This window comes from Diadema antillarum, unplaced genomic scaffold, assembly GCF_040938485.1.
Source record: "Diadema antillarum isolate AM-2024a unplaced genomic scaffold, OU_Dant_1.0 seq00000510_RagTag, whole genome shotgun sequence".
NCBI lineage: Eukaryota > Metazoa > Echinodermata > Echinoidea > Diadematoida > Diadematidae > Diadema > Diadema antillarum.
This window is the reverse complement of record NW_027271464.1, coordinates 439768-457740: the sequence shown is the minus strand read 5'-3', so window position 1 is coordinate 457740 and position 17973 is coordinate 439768. Positions and strand designations below refer to the sequence as shown.

The window sequence follows — 17973 nt, the reverse complement described above, 5'->3', positions numbered from 1 at the left end:
GGTTTCATGCTCTGTGGCATGAACTATCTGCACCTTAAACATTACCAATATCACCCTGTGACCACCATGTTTTTTGTAGGAAGTTGCCTAAGGAGAACATTGTTTCCTGGAGATATTCCTGAGTGGTTTCAAGCGTTCTGAAAAGGTGCTGTACAGAACAAAACAAAACAAAATGGCAGTGACACAGGCTAGTTGACAGACATTGATGTTTAACCCATTGCTCACAGTTGTTTGCTCTATCGTGCAGCAAATTTATGGGGAAAATAAGATATGGGAAGCAAAAGGTTAACAACAAAAAGGGGATTACATGGTGTCAGGAAGTCTATTCATGGTCATGTGATAAAGAGGGCTATATTCTAACACCATAAGACCTTTTGTTATAACAATAATAACAATCAAAAGATACAGGAGATACCTGGCTAATTTTGCCCCAAGTTTCATCAGTATGTGGTGTTATGTGGACAACTGATTTTCAAGTTGGTTTGTTTCATCTAGTGACGTCTGACAGAAGGCAGCATTGAAAATTTTGAAGAATTGCTTTCATTTTGTGTCGATAATGATGGAGAATTCTGTATCACTTTCTTTATCATTTTTGTGTCTCAATTGCGAGTTGAGAGTTGTTAGTGTGATTTATAGGCATAGTGTCAATGAAATGATTATATAGTCTTTTGACTATAGAGGGAGTACTTTATGATCTGGACAAGAAGCTAGCAGGACCGAATTAAAGTGTGTTCCACTTGATTGCTCATACTCTATTGACTAGACTTTGAAGAGTGTGTGTATGTCTGAAAATGTGTGTGTAATATCATGGAGGTTGTACCTCCATGGTAAAATGAAAGGAAGCTTATTTCAGCAGGGGCTTGGTTTATTGTGTGTGTTTAGCCTACCCCAGACGGCTGTTCGGCTGTGCGTGGGCAGCCTGCTGTGTGCTCATTGCTGGCTTTGGTCACATGGTTTCCTTCTAACCAGTCAACTGGCTTGGACAAGCCTGACTGAACACATAAGGCTTGGGTTTGAGGGGGGTTGGCTCTCTAATCTCCCTCGCATGTGGGTGCGTGCTTGTGTGGGATCACTGTGGTTGTAGTACTGCTGCAGTGGAGTGTGTTGCTGGAGAGCGAGCAGAGCTGTAGAGTGAGCGGGAAAGGAACTGGCCAGGGTGTGGTGTGGTGCATATGGAAAAGCGGAATCTACTCCTAGCAGGGAAAATACAGGAGCTACTGGACGTAGTTTTGCTGGTGGATATTGGTTTTGCTGCAAGTTCTGTCGAGTTGATCACTTGTTGGTCGTGAGGAATATACTTGTGGGCAGCCCCTCCTCAACTTTTCTACAGTTTGACAAAGTTGATCACAACTTTTTCAAGTGTCCATATTCTTGGAGTCAGCCGCTGGCTTTTGTAATTCCCACAAAGTTTGTGATTGTTTGATGAAAAGTGTTGAGGAGCTGCTCTGAGGAAATCACATCCATAGAAGCATTATGAGTCGGCCATCGAGTGCTCGCCCCAACAGCGCTAGCCCCAGGCGCCCCATGTCTGCCAGCGGTAGTCGACCATCCAGCGGCCGCCCCACCAGCGGCCGGCCCCGCACTAGCCCGAGAGGGGGGTCCGCTAGCAGCAAGAGGCAAGTATAATCATGAACGAAGAAAGAAAAATGGCTGCCACTAGATTATGGGCTGCCTTTGAATGTCCTACAACTCAAAGTCTATAAATACAGACAAAGTATATCAACACACATGCACATAACATGGGTTTCACTGTGTGTTGTAGTGTACTTTGTGGTCTGAGCCATGCCATGCATACCTATCTATCGCTCACTCAGCAGGTGGTGTGTATATGTTGTGGTTACACTTCAATTTAGGAAATACCTCTTGCATTCCATGCTGTGAAGGTAAAGAGTTGATCATAAGATTTGTGTCAATCAAATAATAAGCCTCTTTTTCCCCCAGTCAGATTTTCCTCGTACGGGAGTCTCTCCAGCATACCTATACACACTCACAAAGTATACATTGAGCATTACCCTATGCTACGTACAGTGCGGCACTTGGCCAAACTTTCAAGTGTGCACAGTGCAGTGATTTGACACTGACTGATAGTTTGTACCCGGTATGTTATGATGCAGAGCAGAGATTCATTTCCTGGTGAATGTGAAAGTTAGCACACATGATTTCATATATGTTTTCAACTCAGTGTGTTTATTCAGTATTGTGCCCAGCAATAAGTGTAAATTTCATGTGTGCGCCCAACAGCCAACTTTATATTAGGTACGGTAATACTGATTGTTGCCTTCAAGGGAGCAAAAAAACTTATGATATTGGCGTGATTTGCAAACAATTTAGATCACAGATTAACCTGGGAATGAGATGAGTACTCTACTCTCACCTTCACAGCATTGAGTGCATGGGGAGAAAAGTGGGTTAAGTTGTTCCCAAGGGGACGGAAAGTAAAATATTGAATAGATGGATGGTGGAAGAGCGGGGAGAGTTAGCACCGTTTCATGCTTTGACTCCACCCCCTCCCACCCTCCCTCAAAATAAAACCCTCACTCTTGACAACAAACTTGGCAATTCCAGCTCCGGATCATCGAGACGAAGCGCCTCTCTCACGAATCTCTCGGGGAGTCGCAGGGAGAGGAGGGTCTCCTCCGGGTCCAGCTCGGGAGGGTAAGTACGGTCATGTTTTCATGGAGGGCATGTATGTAGTGATACGTGGGAGCTCCACTCTATCCAGATTAAAGTTTTTACCGTATGTCACCTTTGTTGATCAACTTTGTGTACCGGTAATCCATGTATGATACGTTTGTCCATTACGTATCTATCATGGCTGTTTAGATTCAGCTTGCTACCTCCTCCTCCTTCTTTATTTTTCTCTTCCTTTTTTTGCATTTTACTTAGGAGAACAATGTTTTTCAATGCATCTTAATATCTGGTAATACTCTGTAGAATATATCTTTTTCCACTGATGTTGACATGAATGACCTCTCCAATTTTTTTTTTTTGTCTTTTTTTAATGGTCAAAAGGTCTCATACTTCAGCACCACTGAAATGCCATAAACTCTTTATTCACTGGCAGTCAAGCTTCCATATGCTTACAATCTTCTGGAGGTCTGGGGTTCGAATTCTGGTGGAATCCCATTTTCTCAGCTCAGTTTTTCACTTACAAACTTGTTACACTGATAAGAGTGTGAACTTTTCCATTTTTATCCGGGAACTGCCTTGTGCTAGTGTAACAATGCTCTCTGTGTATAGAGTTGAGTACATTGTGTGTTTGGTTAAATTCACTCGTAGACTGTGTATGGCCACATTGACCAAATGCTCAACCCTGGCAGTATCGTAATGCCTAGTGGCGTGAGACAGGTGCCATTAAAGTGTATCCTCTCAGAATGTGTGTCATCCTTTTATTTTATTTTTTTAGGTTGGGATGGGGGGGAGGGGGAATGTAACGAGGCGGGGGATGTTTAGTAATGAAGCGATCAGTCAGGACAATATGTTGGGGCTCGAATCATCGCGAGCGGTACATAGGCACAGACCTACGAGGAGCGTTGGCAGGGCCACGGTGCGAGAGGAAACGTGTCAGCTTCCTGATCCGGGGAGGCTGGGCAGGAAGAGAGGGAGAGAGAGAAAAGGAGTAAGCGCTTCCGGCTCAAATTACAACGGGTTGTCAAAACCTTTTTTTCCCTCATTTTTGCCCTTTGCGGCATTGTCACCCTGTACTTGCTCTGATAACAGTGGCCCAATTCTCACACAATGTTGGTGTGTGGCGAGATTTGGAGAGATTAATTCATGTCCTTCATTAGCCTCACATCCAGCCCTTATATTTCATTTCCCGCGAATGCTTCATTTCAAGTTTGCGAACTGTATAAACCGTGCAGTGAGTTTCCCCTTGCACTGGTCTCTTAAATCAAATGTATTCATCTGAGGCGCTGGGTAACAAAACAACCTGTTTGTATGGGGTTACATTGACACCCATTATTTCACAAAACTGTGCACTATACTATAATATACTATAACCTTTACAACATCGGTGCAGAAGGTAACTGAGCACAGACTGGTAAGCAAAAAATACCCCTATCTTGCATATATTAGTGCCATTCACACAAAGTGTCCTTCACACTAAGTGTCCTGGTTCTTTCATGAGAAATATGATCTTTAATGGTACATCCAAGTCTAGATTATGTAGACTATATCACATAGAGTTATGTCACTTCTGGGAAATGTGATACATGTGTATCCGAAAAAAGAGAAGGTGAAAAGCAGAAACCTAAAGTGAATCAATTTGCAATGACAACTAACAGCTTAGATCAAAGATATTTCATCAAAGAAGACTGTATCATGTGCTTCGGCGTTGGTGTTAACTGATGTTTATAGTGAGGACCTTTAAATCATTGATTTTATTTCAGTTTTCTTGGACAGGCATAGTTTGTGCAAGAGTGGTTGATGAGTTCAGGGGGTGTAAATCAATAAATTGAGGGGCCATCATTGTATGCGTGGTCTACATGCACAATGGCGTAATCCGTCATGCAAATGAAGAGACGCGCGGTGACTCTCTTCCTTTCTATAGTTGACCCAGAAGCCGTGTTTGAAATTGTGTACACTGAGTCTTCTAAAGTGGAGTAAACATTTCAATGAAGCATTACAAAGCTAATACAATTTACAATGTAACCGTCCCTGTTTAAATTCTTAAATGGGAAGACCCCTGTGCTGTCATTTATATTTTATGGTTCATCATTATCTGTCCAATAGTAATGAAAAAGGAAATTAGATGTAAAGTACCAGATGGAAAGTTTGCAATAATGATGTTGCCATGGCTACCGAAATCTTGTTCTCCAAATTCCACCTATACCCTAGAGACAAAATATTTATTTAAGTGGCTGTAATAGTTTTTGTTTTATTTCTTTTGAAGAGTAGAAGTACCTCCATCCAAAACAATGTCTCCCCCCATTTTTTTTTTTCATGCCATAGTTTGCTAGTTTGTTGGTTGGTTTTTTGCACATCTAGCACAGCAGAAACACATGAGCTCTGATTTGTGTGGATATCCACAGGAAGTAGGCCTATAGCATGAGTAGAGACTGTGCTTGTGAAAGAGAAGGGGTATTTCCATTAATCAGAATGTGAAGACCAAGTTTAAACACAAGAAAGGAAGACAGTAACTGATTGACAACTAATTTGTCAATCATTTGCAAGAAAGAAAGCATAGATCATGCATGGCTCCCTCTCTGCAATCCTGCTTTCTTCTCACTTGATAATGTCCATATGGAATAACACAAACAAACAAACAAACAGACAAACAACCACATATTTTTGAAATAGTAATGATTAAGGTAATATTAAGATTATGGCTACCAGGGTGTACAATTGTACCATCCCATGCAGCTTAAAGTTGTACAATAGTGACAAAAATCTGTAGACCATAAAGTACTGCAAGTGTGAGGAATTGTCGTGCCGGATCTGATGAAAGAAATGTACAGAAATAAATGTGAGAAGATCTCAAAGTGCAGAGAAGTTTACACATGAAACTTCAGCAGGCAAGCTTGTTGAAGTTATGACTGATGTGGGGAGGAAGGGATATCATCGTTTGTCGGCTGAGGAAAATTGCCGGGAGACTTACTGGTATTTGCTGTGCTGTGAATGATTAATCAATGTTTGGAAATGCCGTGAAATGTGCTGTGAGCCGTGCCCCAGGAGTTTGAATGAAGCAGTCTCTTTCCGCCTCCCTGGTCTTACATATCACATATAACATCTATCTGAGATACATTACATGCATATAAAATAACGATGTATTTTTCCTGCTTTTGGGCAATTCAAAGATTCAGGAAATGGGTCAGGGTTTGTATATATTTCAAAATTACCACCAGCATTCTGTTCTTTTGCACATAGATTAAAGATTAGCCTGGAAAGTGTGCCAATGAAACAGTGAAGTGTTTGTTGTCATTTGTATATTGTATTTGGAACATGAACCCTTGCCAGATTGCCTTGTTTATGATGCACTTTATTTCATCAGTACTGCTATGTACATAAGGAAATAGGATCAAGAGAAATATCCTGTATGATGGCTCGTAATACAACCAGACAGAACTGAAACTAAGTTGATTGAAAAAAACAACAACAATGACCACTGTCCTTTCCAGGTGTCTATTGAACGATGGCCTTCAGAAATATCTTGTTCTGCACCAGTATGCAATGGCATCCTTCCCCTGAAAGAGCGTGACCACAAATAGCACGAGAGCGGAACAGACCATGGCTGGTGGTATCTTTATGCTCATGATATTAGGTCTATATACAGTACCTAGGCCAGTTAGCATACAAATTAAGTCAGTGGACATTTCCTTTACAGCTTGATACTCAAAGAGTCCAGGTACTGGAGTTTAAAAGAAAACAGAAAAGCATTGGTGATGACAAAGGATTGTATAAAGTTCCCTGTTAACTACTGTATACGCTATAATTTTCGCGTACATAAATTTTCGCGAATTACCGCTGTCACACATTTTCGCGAGTGGTTAAATTCGCGATTGGGGGACCAGAGAAAATATGAAGTGGCAAAGAAAGTGTGAATTTTCAACTTACTAGCAAATAAGAATGATACTAGTTATACACTGCATGAAAAAACTTACCAAGCTCTGCGAACTAGTAAGTTAGAATTCAACATTTTTGAAGTGGTTAAGTCCATCGCGCTAGATTTCTGACGAGTGGTCCCCTTGCGATAATGGATTGGCTCTCTACAGTATTCGTAAGTAGACGTGGACGTGCGTAAACGTAAACAAGCTGAGCCAGTATGGTCTGTTCGGTAAGCCGTGACATGGTATACTAGTACTGAAATGTTCGTATCATCAAGGCAAGGGATTCATTTTGGAAGGTAATATTTTCGCTTGTTGTTAATTTCGCGAATAGCTCCCGGACTCGCGAAATTCGCGAAAATAAAACCCACGCGAAATATATAGCGTATACAGTACTTGTGATTTGGTTCATGTATGTATTGTAATGAGCCCCAGTGGTTGAAAAGAATTACTACCTGAATGACTTGAAAACAAAGGGTGGGGTTCTGTTGGGGGGAGGGGTCGGGGCTGTTCTAATGGTGTTGTTTTGTCATTTTCATATCAGTGATCGACAACAAACTCAGTTCATTCAGTTGTAACGTCTTTCCAGACATATTATATCATCTGAACAACCCTCTCTCAGAATTAAATATCATAGGTAGTGAAAGGGAACGTTTATGTTTCCCCCAGTATCCAAAATTCAAGCTTAGTCACTCCAAAATACGAAACGTATCTGGTATTGCGTTGAACATTTCAACATGGAGTTGTCACATGGATTTGACTGCTATTTTTAACACAAGGCAATATCTTCATTTGTGAAACCCCCAGGATTCCAAGCAAAGGCTATAAATCAGTTACTCCCACTGCCAACCTGTGTGTGCATTATACCGATGGTATTTTGAGGTCATGGCCTCCAGGGGATTATATGTATATTCCACTAGTCATGGGAAGGGTTCAAAAATAATCTTCCACCCTATTGAATTTGTGTGCAATAAGTTGCAAAGTTCTTCCAAGAAACATGTCTGGCTTTGATATCGTGATTTGCCTGGATACTGAGTTTTCGTGGGTAATATGAGATCAAAAGCGTAAGCTAGTTTGGGTCGTAATACACAACTTTTATCCAAAATGAATGATCTAGCAACCTTTCCGTTTGATAACGATTAGGTAGAATGTTACATAGTGATTGCTTTTGCCCTAGCAGTAGTATTTAGCAACAAATGTACGTGATTTACTCTCACAAGGAAGATTGATGGTTGCTTCTATGGCCTGATTTGTTATTGATTTTGAAACATTATGCAGCAGAACTGCGATTGGGTATCCTCCAAGATCACAATACTTTTGGTGTACCCTAATATTTTACATTGTCGTCATTAATGAAATGTGGTATTACAGTATGATAGCACACATTTCTTTATGCATACCATTATGTCCATTTTAGAGCGAAAATGGACAGTTTTTGTAGGCATTTTGAAACTACGTTTTACCTTTAATCAGTTATGAGCTGAGCAGGATGAATGACATCATATTATTTGCTCAAAATGCAACACCCACACCTGTACTATGACTTGTGAATTGAGTCTACTACAATGTAGAACCTCTTCCGGAAATCTTCTTCAACTAGGGGCGATCAAAGTACAAAGTTGTGTCTCGATGCTGGCTGGCTGGCTGGCTGGGTTTGTCGGAGGGAGGGAGAGGGGTGTGGAACTACACATTGTAACACAGACCTTGTTCAAAACTTTTCAAATCTGCAATAAATGCACAGTAGTGGCAGATCGAGTGCTAGACCGCAATTGTGAGGGAATCATCGTCAGCCAGACACTTTATGTGAATTAGCTTTTGGCTTTTCTGCTTTTTGTGTGCAAGGGCTGTCATGCGTTGCATATGGGTTGGGTTCATTTACTGGAGATGGTTGCATGGGATTGTTCAAGTTTGTTAGATAAGAGAGTTCATCTCTGCCTGTATTTTTCTGTCTCTCCTCCCTCTCTTTCTTTTTCTCTCTGGCTCATAGACTCCAATTTACAAAAGTGGTACAAATTTAGACCATGGTCTGAAATAAGCTGGAAATATAGGCATACCAGGTACCTTTGACATGCGCATATCAACGCACGTTTGTTAATACTGGACGCCTGTTGATACATGCAATCTGCCAATCGTATTTACATGGAAAAAATATGTGTAAACCATGGTTTAACTTTAAACCACCTTCGTGAATCCGGACCTGTCTGTCTGTCAGTCTTTCTGTCTTTCCCTCTCTCCCTCTCTCTGTCTGAGACTTCTTACCCAACCCTAACTTTTTTATTGCTTTTTCCTCTTGATTTCTTGTTGATCATGAGTTTTATTAGCCTTCATGATGGCATGTGTTGGCTTGATAAGTGGGTTCGTACCTGGCACACTGCTGGTGCATACCAGCAGAAAATGTGTAATCATATCTCATTATTACGTGCCCCAAGCCATACACAGACAGACATACTTTTCATAGAGGAATGTGTGCGGAGGATCCATACTCAATGACAAATTATAATGCATCCGCCATATATAGGTGCACAGTTACTGAAGCCACTGTGATGCATTCCAAGTACAGCGAATATGACGCGAGTGTGAAATTGTTGATATTCTTATATTTCGAAAGTGTTCTTTTTTTTCAAAAAGTGTATTTCAGTATATCCAAAAAGATGTGAGGAAGTCTGATTGTCTACAAACAAACAACAACCCCCCCCCCCCCCCCCCCCCCCCGCCAAGTCTCCCTGATTCTGTGGAAAAATTCATAAAAATGTCTCTGGGCCTTTGTAAACGTACCGAGTTTGCTTAATTTGAAACACAATTGCAATTACGATTCAAATCATCGTTCGTTCACAGGGCACAAATTATAAAGGCTTCGCGAATTCTGTTGTTTTGAATTTCAGAGCGAGGAGGGGAGGTTTGGCTTCTTTCCATGTTCCCATCAGTCACTCTTGAGACTTCTTTCAGTGGGAGTGATTGGAAGGTCGCCATAATCTCCCCACCCCCCCCCCCCCCAAAAAAAAAAAAACAAAAACAAACACACAAAAACATGATTGGAGTTCAGTTACGTTCACACACTAGTTTTGTTGCTTAATTCTGATAAAACGGGATTGAAAAACACCTCTGGACCATCATTTTAATAAAACGCGATTGCAATTAAGTTTCAAATCACCCTCCGTGATTCCAGTTTGCATTCACACTGCAAGTTTGCTTAATTTGAAACACAATTCGAGTTTGATTAATTACAATCGTGTTTCAAATTGAGCAATCTCGGTACATGTGAATGCCCGGAAGGTCTCTTCAGGTCTGGATAAGAGAATTTTTTAAAAAAGGAAGAAATTAATGATATGAAAGTTATGTTTGCCCACTGAGATTCATGTAACATACTAGTATCTCCTATTGCTCTTTGGGTCCCTCTGATATTGATGGGTAAATGTTGGCAGCCATGTCCCCCCCCCCCCCCCAATTAAAAAGCAAAATACAGTGGAAAAAAGAAATAGAAAAAAAGAACATCTAAGAATGGAGTTGGAAAGTTATGGCAGATAAGAGAATCGGACAATAAAGAAATTGAAGATATGCTGTTATATCACAGAGTTGATTACATAATCCTCACTTTAGTATCAAAGAATGGATTGTTAATTTGTCGTAGTTCTATAGCTCCTGAGATGATGAAGAAACTTTGCTCTTCGGTCCTGACTGTCCCATTTTTTCTTCTCCCGTTTACATTTTTAACTGTTCAAGCTCCCGTGCGAGCCATGTTCTATTTACTTTCCCACAATCTCAGTATTTGAATAATCATGCTATGCACACATGAAGCTGTGCGCTGGGAGCTACTTCTAGTGTGTAACATTGATCTTGAGAGTTTTATAAGTAGTTTGTATTATCGCAACCACTAGAATTGTATTCACTAGTCATGGTCTAGTACAATCACTGTTATTGATAGCATTGTAAATTGTATGGAAACAGATTTGCTCTCAGAGTCAAGAGTAATAAAGTATATGGGGAATTTATATATAATTTATTATATCACATGGTGTCATTTAACAAATACTGTTATCTTGGTTTCTGGTGTATGAAAAAACACTTGAAATGCATTCATATTTTAACAGCACATTATTCAGGTGTTCTTTACCCTCATTGCGAAGGAGTGAGCTTGAATAAAAGCTGCATGGGATCAGAGCACAAACTAATCTCACTTTTTGTGGTGTGTATTAATCATATGAAATTGTATCCTGAGTCTACAATTATGTATAAAAACAAACAAACAAACAACAAATCAAACATGGGGGTTTCCAGAGGACAAGAGCATTAGTTAATGAGATGAGTGGTTGTTTTTTGCGCCCATCCAGGGCCATGCCAAGCAAATAAAACAGGTTGCAGTACTGATGATTACATTAATCTTTTGTTTTTAGTGCACTGGCTATTGGTAAATGTACTAAAGGAATATTTATTCTATTTTTTTTTTGGTAACATTTATGAACATGTATTTTCAAAATATGCTTATCTCGAAACAGTCCTATAAATGAAAAAAGAACAAGAAAAAATGTGCTGGAAAATTTTCTTTTCAAATCTAGATTAATTTCTATCATTTACATATATGCCAGTGTCAAAAGAGATGCTGTGAATTTGAAACAAATTTATTTTGAATAATTCAGACTGTGATATAAAATCATCCCATTTGTGACTAAAAAGTCTTGTAAATCAAGTTGTTATCAAGATATGTGGTAGCATGATTTGCAATTTTGACCCTTTGCAATTTAAGATGCAAGTTGCCCAGCTATTTGTGATGCTGCCTTGCCTGGTAAATGTGTGCCTCAATATTGTACTTGTTTGAATTTTTATATGACAAAATTGGCTTTGGAAGCCAAAATGGATGCAATGAGCATATTGCATGATTTTGTTGTTGTTATTGTTTAAATGTTTGATTCGTCAGACTTGATACCTCTCCCAGACAAACCAATTCATGTGATGCATTGTCTCACTCCCTACTTTTGCATTAGTCAGTTTATTGAAGGCAACAATGCATGCTCCCTGCAATATCTTCAGAAAGACATCATAACACTTTAATTTACCATCGGAGAAATCATTCAGTAAGAAATTATATTTTAATTATTGTTTGTTTTTTGTTTTTTTTTCTCTCTCTTTTTCTCCATCTTTCCTGCTGCTTTCATCATCTACAGATTCCAGAAGGAGCCTCAGTACAATGCTGGTAAGATTTTCTGAAATGTGATTGTAATTTTTGGTCACTTTCAATACAAATCGATGCTGCTTTTTTACTTTAAAATGAAAGCATATGATATATACAGAGCTGTGTAGAATGTAGATTGCAAAGTTTAACCCTGTGCTGGTTATTAAAGCACAGTGAAAGTATGGAATACCTGATATGTTTCTTCATCATTTTGCTTCTGAGATATGGAGTATATATATATATATATATATTCCTTTGTCATTCAGCTGTCCAGATGTGGAATACAGCCAGTATTTGGATATCACTGATTTTTGCTCAGTGTTCTGCTGGCACCATGGGAATGAGAAAGCGAAGATGACAGAAAGTTGCAATGTATGAAAGACTTCAAAATCCTTGGCTTTAATCCAGCATAGGGTCGAACCTGTATTATCAGTACAGAGAGAGCTGCCTATTTGGCCGCGGTGCGAAAAACCTGCCTGCTTTGCTGCTGTTCATGGGCAAAATGTAACCTCAGCCAGAGTCAGGGATAGGTCAAACGGGAGTGACACGATTGTTCGTAGACCTTGTGCCATAATGATGCAAAATATAGCCCGATTAGTCATCATCTCTTTGCATATACCCCATCCCTATCTCCCACTCTCAAGATATTTAAAGGAGACCTCTTGATTTTTTTTTTTTAGACTTTTGCATTTCAACATCAAAATTGGTTATACTGAGCACAGAGTTTGAGAATTTATGGTGATTAGGATGAGGAATAAGAATACATTCAAATTTCCTATTTAACAAATCATAACAAACAAGGATATTGACACAGCAGTCTCACATAAGAATGCATGGTTAGATGTTCAGGGAAGTAAAACGAAAGAAGAAAGAACATGTAAATCAAACACTTGTTAAGCAAGCAATATTGTATATAATAATGTAAGGGAATTACATTGCTACAATACTGGAATATGTGAGCCGCTTATGTCATCATCCTTGTTCAGTGGTTTAGCTGCTCAAGGACCACCATAAATTCCGCAAATCTATACATGGCACTATTGATTTATGTGCTACATGATGTGAAATTATATAAATTATATGAAATGCCCCTTTAAGACACTCCTGCACTACCAAAATATAGTTTCCCCTTTAGAAATACTGTAGGGTCATAATCGCTTGAAAGAAAAGAAAAACGAAGAAAAAAAAAAGGAACAAGAATCAATAAGCCTGGAGCTCAAATCAAGGTGTTGGCAACTTAGGTAAAATTATGATGCAGTAACACGTAGTTGTGACTTGCAGTGGGCTTGCATATACAAGTATTTACAGATACTGTATTGCCTATAGCTACCTGCTCTATTTTCTGTGCATTTCTCATTGAGAATTGCTTTTGGTGCCTCAGCAAAACTAGGGGGGGGGGGGGAATCAAAATTTATAGAATTTATTGAACAGAAATGCTCAAATGTTTAAAACCACAGGCAAAGCCTATTACCAAAAAAAGAAAAAGAAAAAAAAAGAGAAGCCTATTAGAAAAAAAAAAGAAAAGAAAAAAAAAAGATGAATGCGTATCCCAGAGGGAATGTGTATGTATAACTGTGGAAAAAAAATAACCAAAATGGGTTTAGCTGCATTGTATAACCGCCTTTCTTAGCATAACTGACAGTTATTATTTGTTGGTAGTAGTTTGTGTTTAAGCTGCATTATCAGGGTTCGAAATTGGCGATGGTCCGCTGGCCATTGGCCACCTAAAATCACATCGGACTAGCTAAAAATCATAAAATTCTGAAGTTACTAGTCCGTCTGGCTAGCCAAAATATTGCTTCAGTGTCAAAATTGATTCTAAGTAGTCCGCCTGGCTAGTTAAGAAAAAAGTTAAGTGCGACCCCTGATTATATTGTGCTTGTGTATCAAGATTTCTTATCACTGTGTATAAAAACTTATCATAATCACACTTCACAGGAATTGGCTTGCATTTGCTGTATATTATACAAGCATAGAAATAGACTTGCTGTTGTCTGTTTTTTCTCTGTCCCTATTATCATGTGTATTGTTGAAATCACTGTTTCTTCTTGATATTTACCCTTTGCTGCCTGTGCTGTGTTTAAAAAAAAAAAAAAAAAAAAAAAAAAATATATATATATATATATATATATATATATATATATATGTATATATATATATATATATATATATATATATATATATATGGCGTTTTCTGAATGCATATTTGTTGTGATTTGTTTGTCTTATTGTTCAAACCCTGTCTGTAATCTCGCTTCGCAATGCCTCCCCCTTCACCCTCTCCCCTTGCCCCTGTGTGTATCCTCTCCGCCTGCCCGTTTAGCCTCTCATGCTTCGTACAACAGTGGTAAGTCTTGAACCAGCGTCCTGCATGATGATAGCACGGAGGCACCTTTACCACATGTCCATCGCCTCTCTTGCACCTTTACAGAGAGAAAGAAATTTTTTTTTCCATCGTCTCCATGCAAGCATTAGAGGAATGAACTATTAACATGCTATCATTTTATAATTTTTGTAAAAATTAGTTCAGCATGCTTCATTGAACAAATAGTAATTGAAATATATTCTTTATTCAAACAAACAATAATTTTCATTGCGGCATGATGTCAGATGAGCCACTGTTCCACAAAGATGATAAAGGTTTGAAAAAACAAACAAACCAACAATTGATAATGATATAAATGATGGTGATGATAAAGTATGAAGATACAGTACTGTCAGGAATGCTGATATTATGGTTATAAAGTTAATATTAGGATTATCAATATCAATATTTTTCATTATCATCTTTATGGTTAGTAGACATGAATCAAATTTTGTAGATATTTTTTTGAAAATTTTGTAGCCCATTGATAAATTTTGTAGCCCATTGATAAATTTTGTAGCCCATTGATCAAAGGAATATAATGATATTATGTATCACTCTAACAGGTGAAGTGTTTTTCCATTGAAAGTTACATGGTGCCTGAATACAGCAAAAATGTTCCTTTATTTAAAAAAAAAAGAGAAAAAATAAATAAGTGCATTGTCAGTTTATCGTTTGATCAAATGAGCTTCCTGCTTAGAAAAGCTGTACCTCTCTGTAGTGTTGAGATAACATGAATTAATAATTATTAATGAGGAGGGAAATCATCATATCACTCATTCAGACAATAGAAGTGGCATGTGACACCCGGTGCATGTTTTATGGCCAGTGCTTCTGATCTCTGTTGCTACGGATGAAGTCGTCACAGATTAACACTAATTGGAAAATGTAGGCCATCTTCACCGTCATTCGGACCATTAACCAGTAGATTTACCGCTGCATAGAGGGATCTGTACAGCAGAATGAAGTACAACGTTGTCTCTTCACAGTTGTAGAGCCATAGGATTTTGCAAAATCGTTAACCGCTTTACCAGCACATTACAGATTGCACGCACACTTTTCACATAGGTGTAGCAAAGTTAGGACTGAAAATTGACCCAGAATGGTCGCCCAAAGCTTGCCCCAGACTTGCCCCGCATAGCAACAACAAATGCATGTAGGCTATCTGAGTATCAGAATGTATTGATAGCCTGGAATTGATGCAATGAAGAAGTTATGAGTTGATCCTCAGAGAAAAAAAAAATATCCATAAATTTGCATACATTAGCAGACTGGTCCATTTGACAGCTGTGATTGTTCTCAACTTCTCAACAACATTGCAATCAATAACCCATCAAAATTATCAACAACGTTAACACAAATGATATCCAGATAATCTTGTTTTAAAGCTAGATGCATGTTGCATGACAATGCTGATAACATTAGTATTTTGCACATTACTGGTAATCAAACATTTTGGGGAAGGGAAATAATACCTTAGTTTATAATTCATTACATGATAGGATAAGAAAGAGCTGATAAAACAGTTTGCTGCATACATGACAAAGAACAAGTTGGAATTTCTTCTCTGTTCTGTCTTTTAGAAATTATTGGAACGAAAGTCATTACTTAAAACTACCAGAGTAATTTGTGCCATTTTTTGAAGTATTTGAATTGTAGAAAGCAGCTAGCCTCAAGCATGTGTACTTCACCATCAGTCCCCCAGGCATGAGGATATGAATATGCATTTTTATTTAACAGTTTTATTTCTTACCCTTGCAACTCCTGGTTTTTGTTTGATGCAACTCATCAGATCATTCATCACTTTCCAATCATTAGAATCTCAACTCTTCAAAAGCGGACTAGAGCACACATGTTGTGGGTTTTTTTTAGCACCATGTATGTCTGTTTACACCAACACATGAGGTACAACAGCACCAGGTTACAGAAAATCACACCTACATCACTGTATTTGTCCAGCCTGACATACGTTGTAAAGGCAGCTGGCCAATATACCAGCTGATTGCAACTGCAAGATCAGTCATCAGTCTTGTGAGAATGTTTTTCCCCTTCCTCATTCATGAGTCTTGCAGGAACTTAAAGTTTTTTTAACCTCCTGATTATGAAGTACAATTTATTGATGTACAGAAATACATCACCACCTAAAACTACCAACTTATACAATTTTATTCTGATTTGAAGGGGGAATATAAAGTAGCATTTAAGAACTCTGTGATACTTCAATATTCATTATGTCCATCTCCACAATCATATGAGGAAGAAATCAGTAAAAAGCTCTACCACCAGAAAAGGAAACATTTTGGTGTTTTTTTTTTGTGTGTGTCTTTTTTTTTTCATTTTGTATGAGTCATGTATCAAGTAACATGATCTTCAGGCAGATGTTCTCTTTATTCAGGAAAAGATCAAAACTAAAGAAAATCATGACTTTGACAGTCAGAGCACAAGTGCCATCTTGTTAATAAGAGCGCTCCGATCAAGGCGCCGGCATTAATATTCTCATATTCCAAGGGCTCTGGGAGAACGAATCGGCTCCTTCGTAGTTCCCCCTCTCTTTCTTGAGGTGGTCATTATTCGCTTGAGTAGCAGGTGTGGAAACTACCATCTGGAATGGAGCATAAGATACCGAGAATAATTAAGATCCCCCTACCCAGGGGAAATACATTGAGGAGTCTCTAAATACTGCATCTGTTTTTTTTTTCTGCCATCGGTATAAAGTAAAGCAACTTTTCCCCCACCCAGATTATTATGTTTCATGTCCTTTTATTGATGGTTAGTCCATTACTTTAGGATAGATAGTCTTTTTTCCTCAGGAGTAGTGATTTATTTCTTTACTCATGATCAACCAGAACACCTAGAAGACATGGGTGTTTTAATGAACATTGCAAAAAAAGATATGCAAAATGCATGCAATTACACTGTAAAAGCACAGTTTTGAATAGTGTTTGTCCTGTTTGGTAGGATGCAAACTACAGTAGCAGAATGAAAGTCCCTCCTTCAATGCATTATACAAGATATAACCTTTGGAGATGAATTGGCAGATTATTTAGTGCCATATTATTATATCCAAGTAAGAAAGTAATAAAATGTAGTATTGAGTGACTCTTGCAGGGGGAAAAAAAGTTGCATGAGGCAAAAAGAGTAAAAAAAAAAGGTTAAAAAAAAGATGTTGCTGTCCAATTATTAACTTCTCATGTGGCATGGAGAAATAAGTATCATGTCCTTGTGATCAGACTAGGGCGATCTATCTTCGATTGGAATGAGATTCTTTGAATGTCATGAGTCATGGGGTGTAAGTTCATGGTCCCATAATGCATTTGTGCCATACTCCAGGACCATCCATCCATACCGTTCGGTTCCCTTTAATATTTCATCTTGTCGCACATTACCAGTCAGCTGTGAACTAAACTCTGACGTTTCCATGAATTTGCAGCATGGTAGCAAGAGTGCACAGTTCGAAAGGGCAAAGATTTGTTGGTCTGCCGGCATGAAGCAATGCAGAGAATGCCATTTGTCATTTGTACTATAAAGAGGACAGTGATGATCTTCTTCTTGAAGTTTGTTGTCACTGGGGCTGATTATTTTATTTTGATTGATATAATCTTCAGATCAAAATATGAGACAGCAACAAAAAGATGTCTATTCAAATTCAATTAGTCTGTGTAGCTGAGAACTTAGGCCTATATGGCAGATATTGATTTCACACTATATGTCAGGTGAAAGCCAGAAAGATGTTATTCGAAAGGGCAAAGATTTGTTGGTCTGCCGGCATGAAGCAATGCAGAGAATGCCATTTGTCATTTGTACTATAAAGAGGACAGTGATGATCTTCTTCTTGAAGTTTGTTGTCACTGGGGCTGATTATTTTATTTTGATTGATATAATCTTCAGATCAAAAT

General features: G+C 38.5%; 1 protein-coding gene across 3 annotated transcripts in view; it reads left to right on the top strand.

Moving 5' to 3' along the window:
* LOC139734108 (77 kDa echinoderm microtubule-associated protein-like) overlaps positions 1–17973 on the top strand; it is an 89001-nt gene that overhangs the window by 38317 nt on the left and 32711 nt on the right. The window contains exons 5-7 of one of the 3 annotated variants that reach the window (XM_071644922.1): positions 2566–2655; positions 11705–11733; positions 14036–14059. In XM_071644922.1, the coding sequence (XP_071501023.1) occupies positions 2566–2655; positions 11705–11733; positions 14036–14059 (143 nt within the window). Of the gene's footprint in view, positions 1–839; positions 1617–2565; positions 2656–11704; positions 11734–14035; positions 14060–17973 lie in introns of those variants that run through there. The other 2 variants (XM_071644923.1, XM_071644925.1) reach the window with 2 other exon arrangements.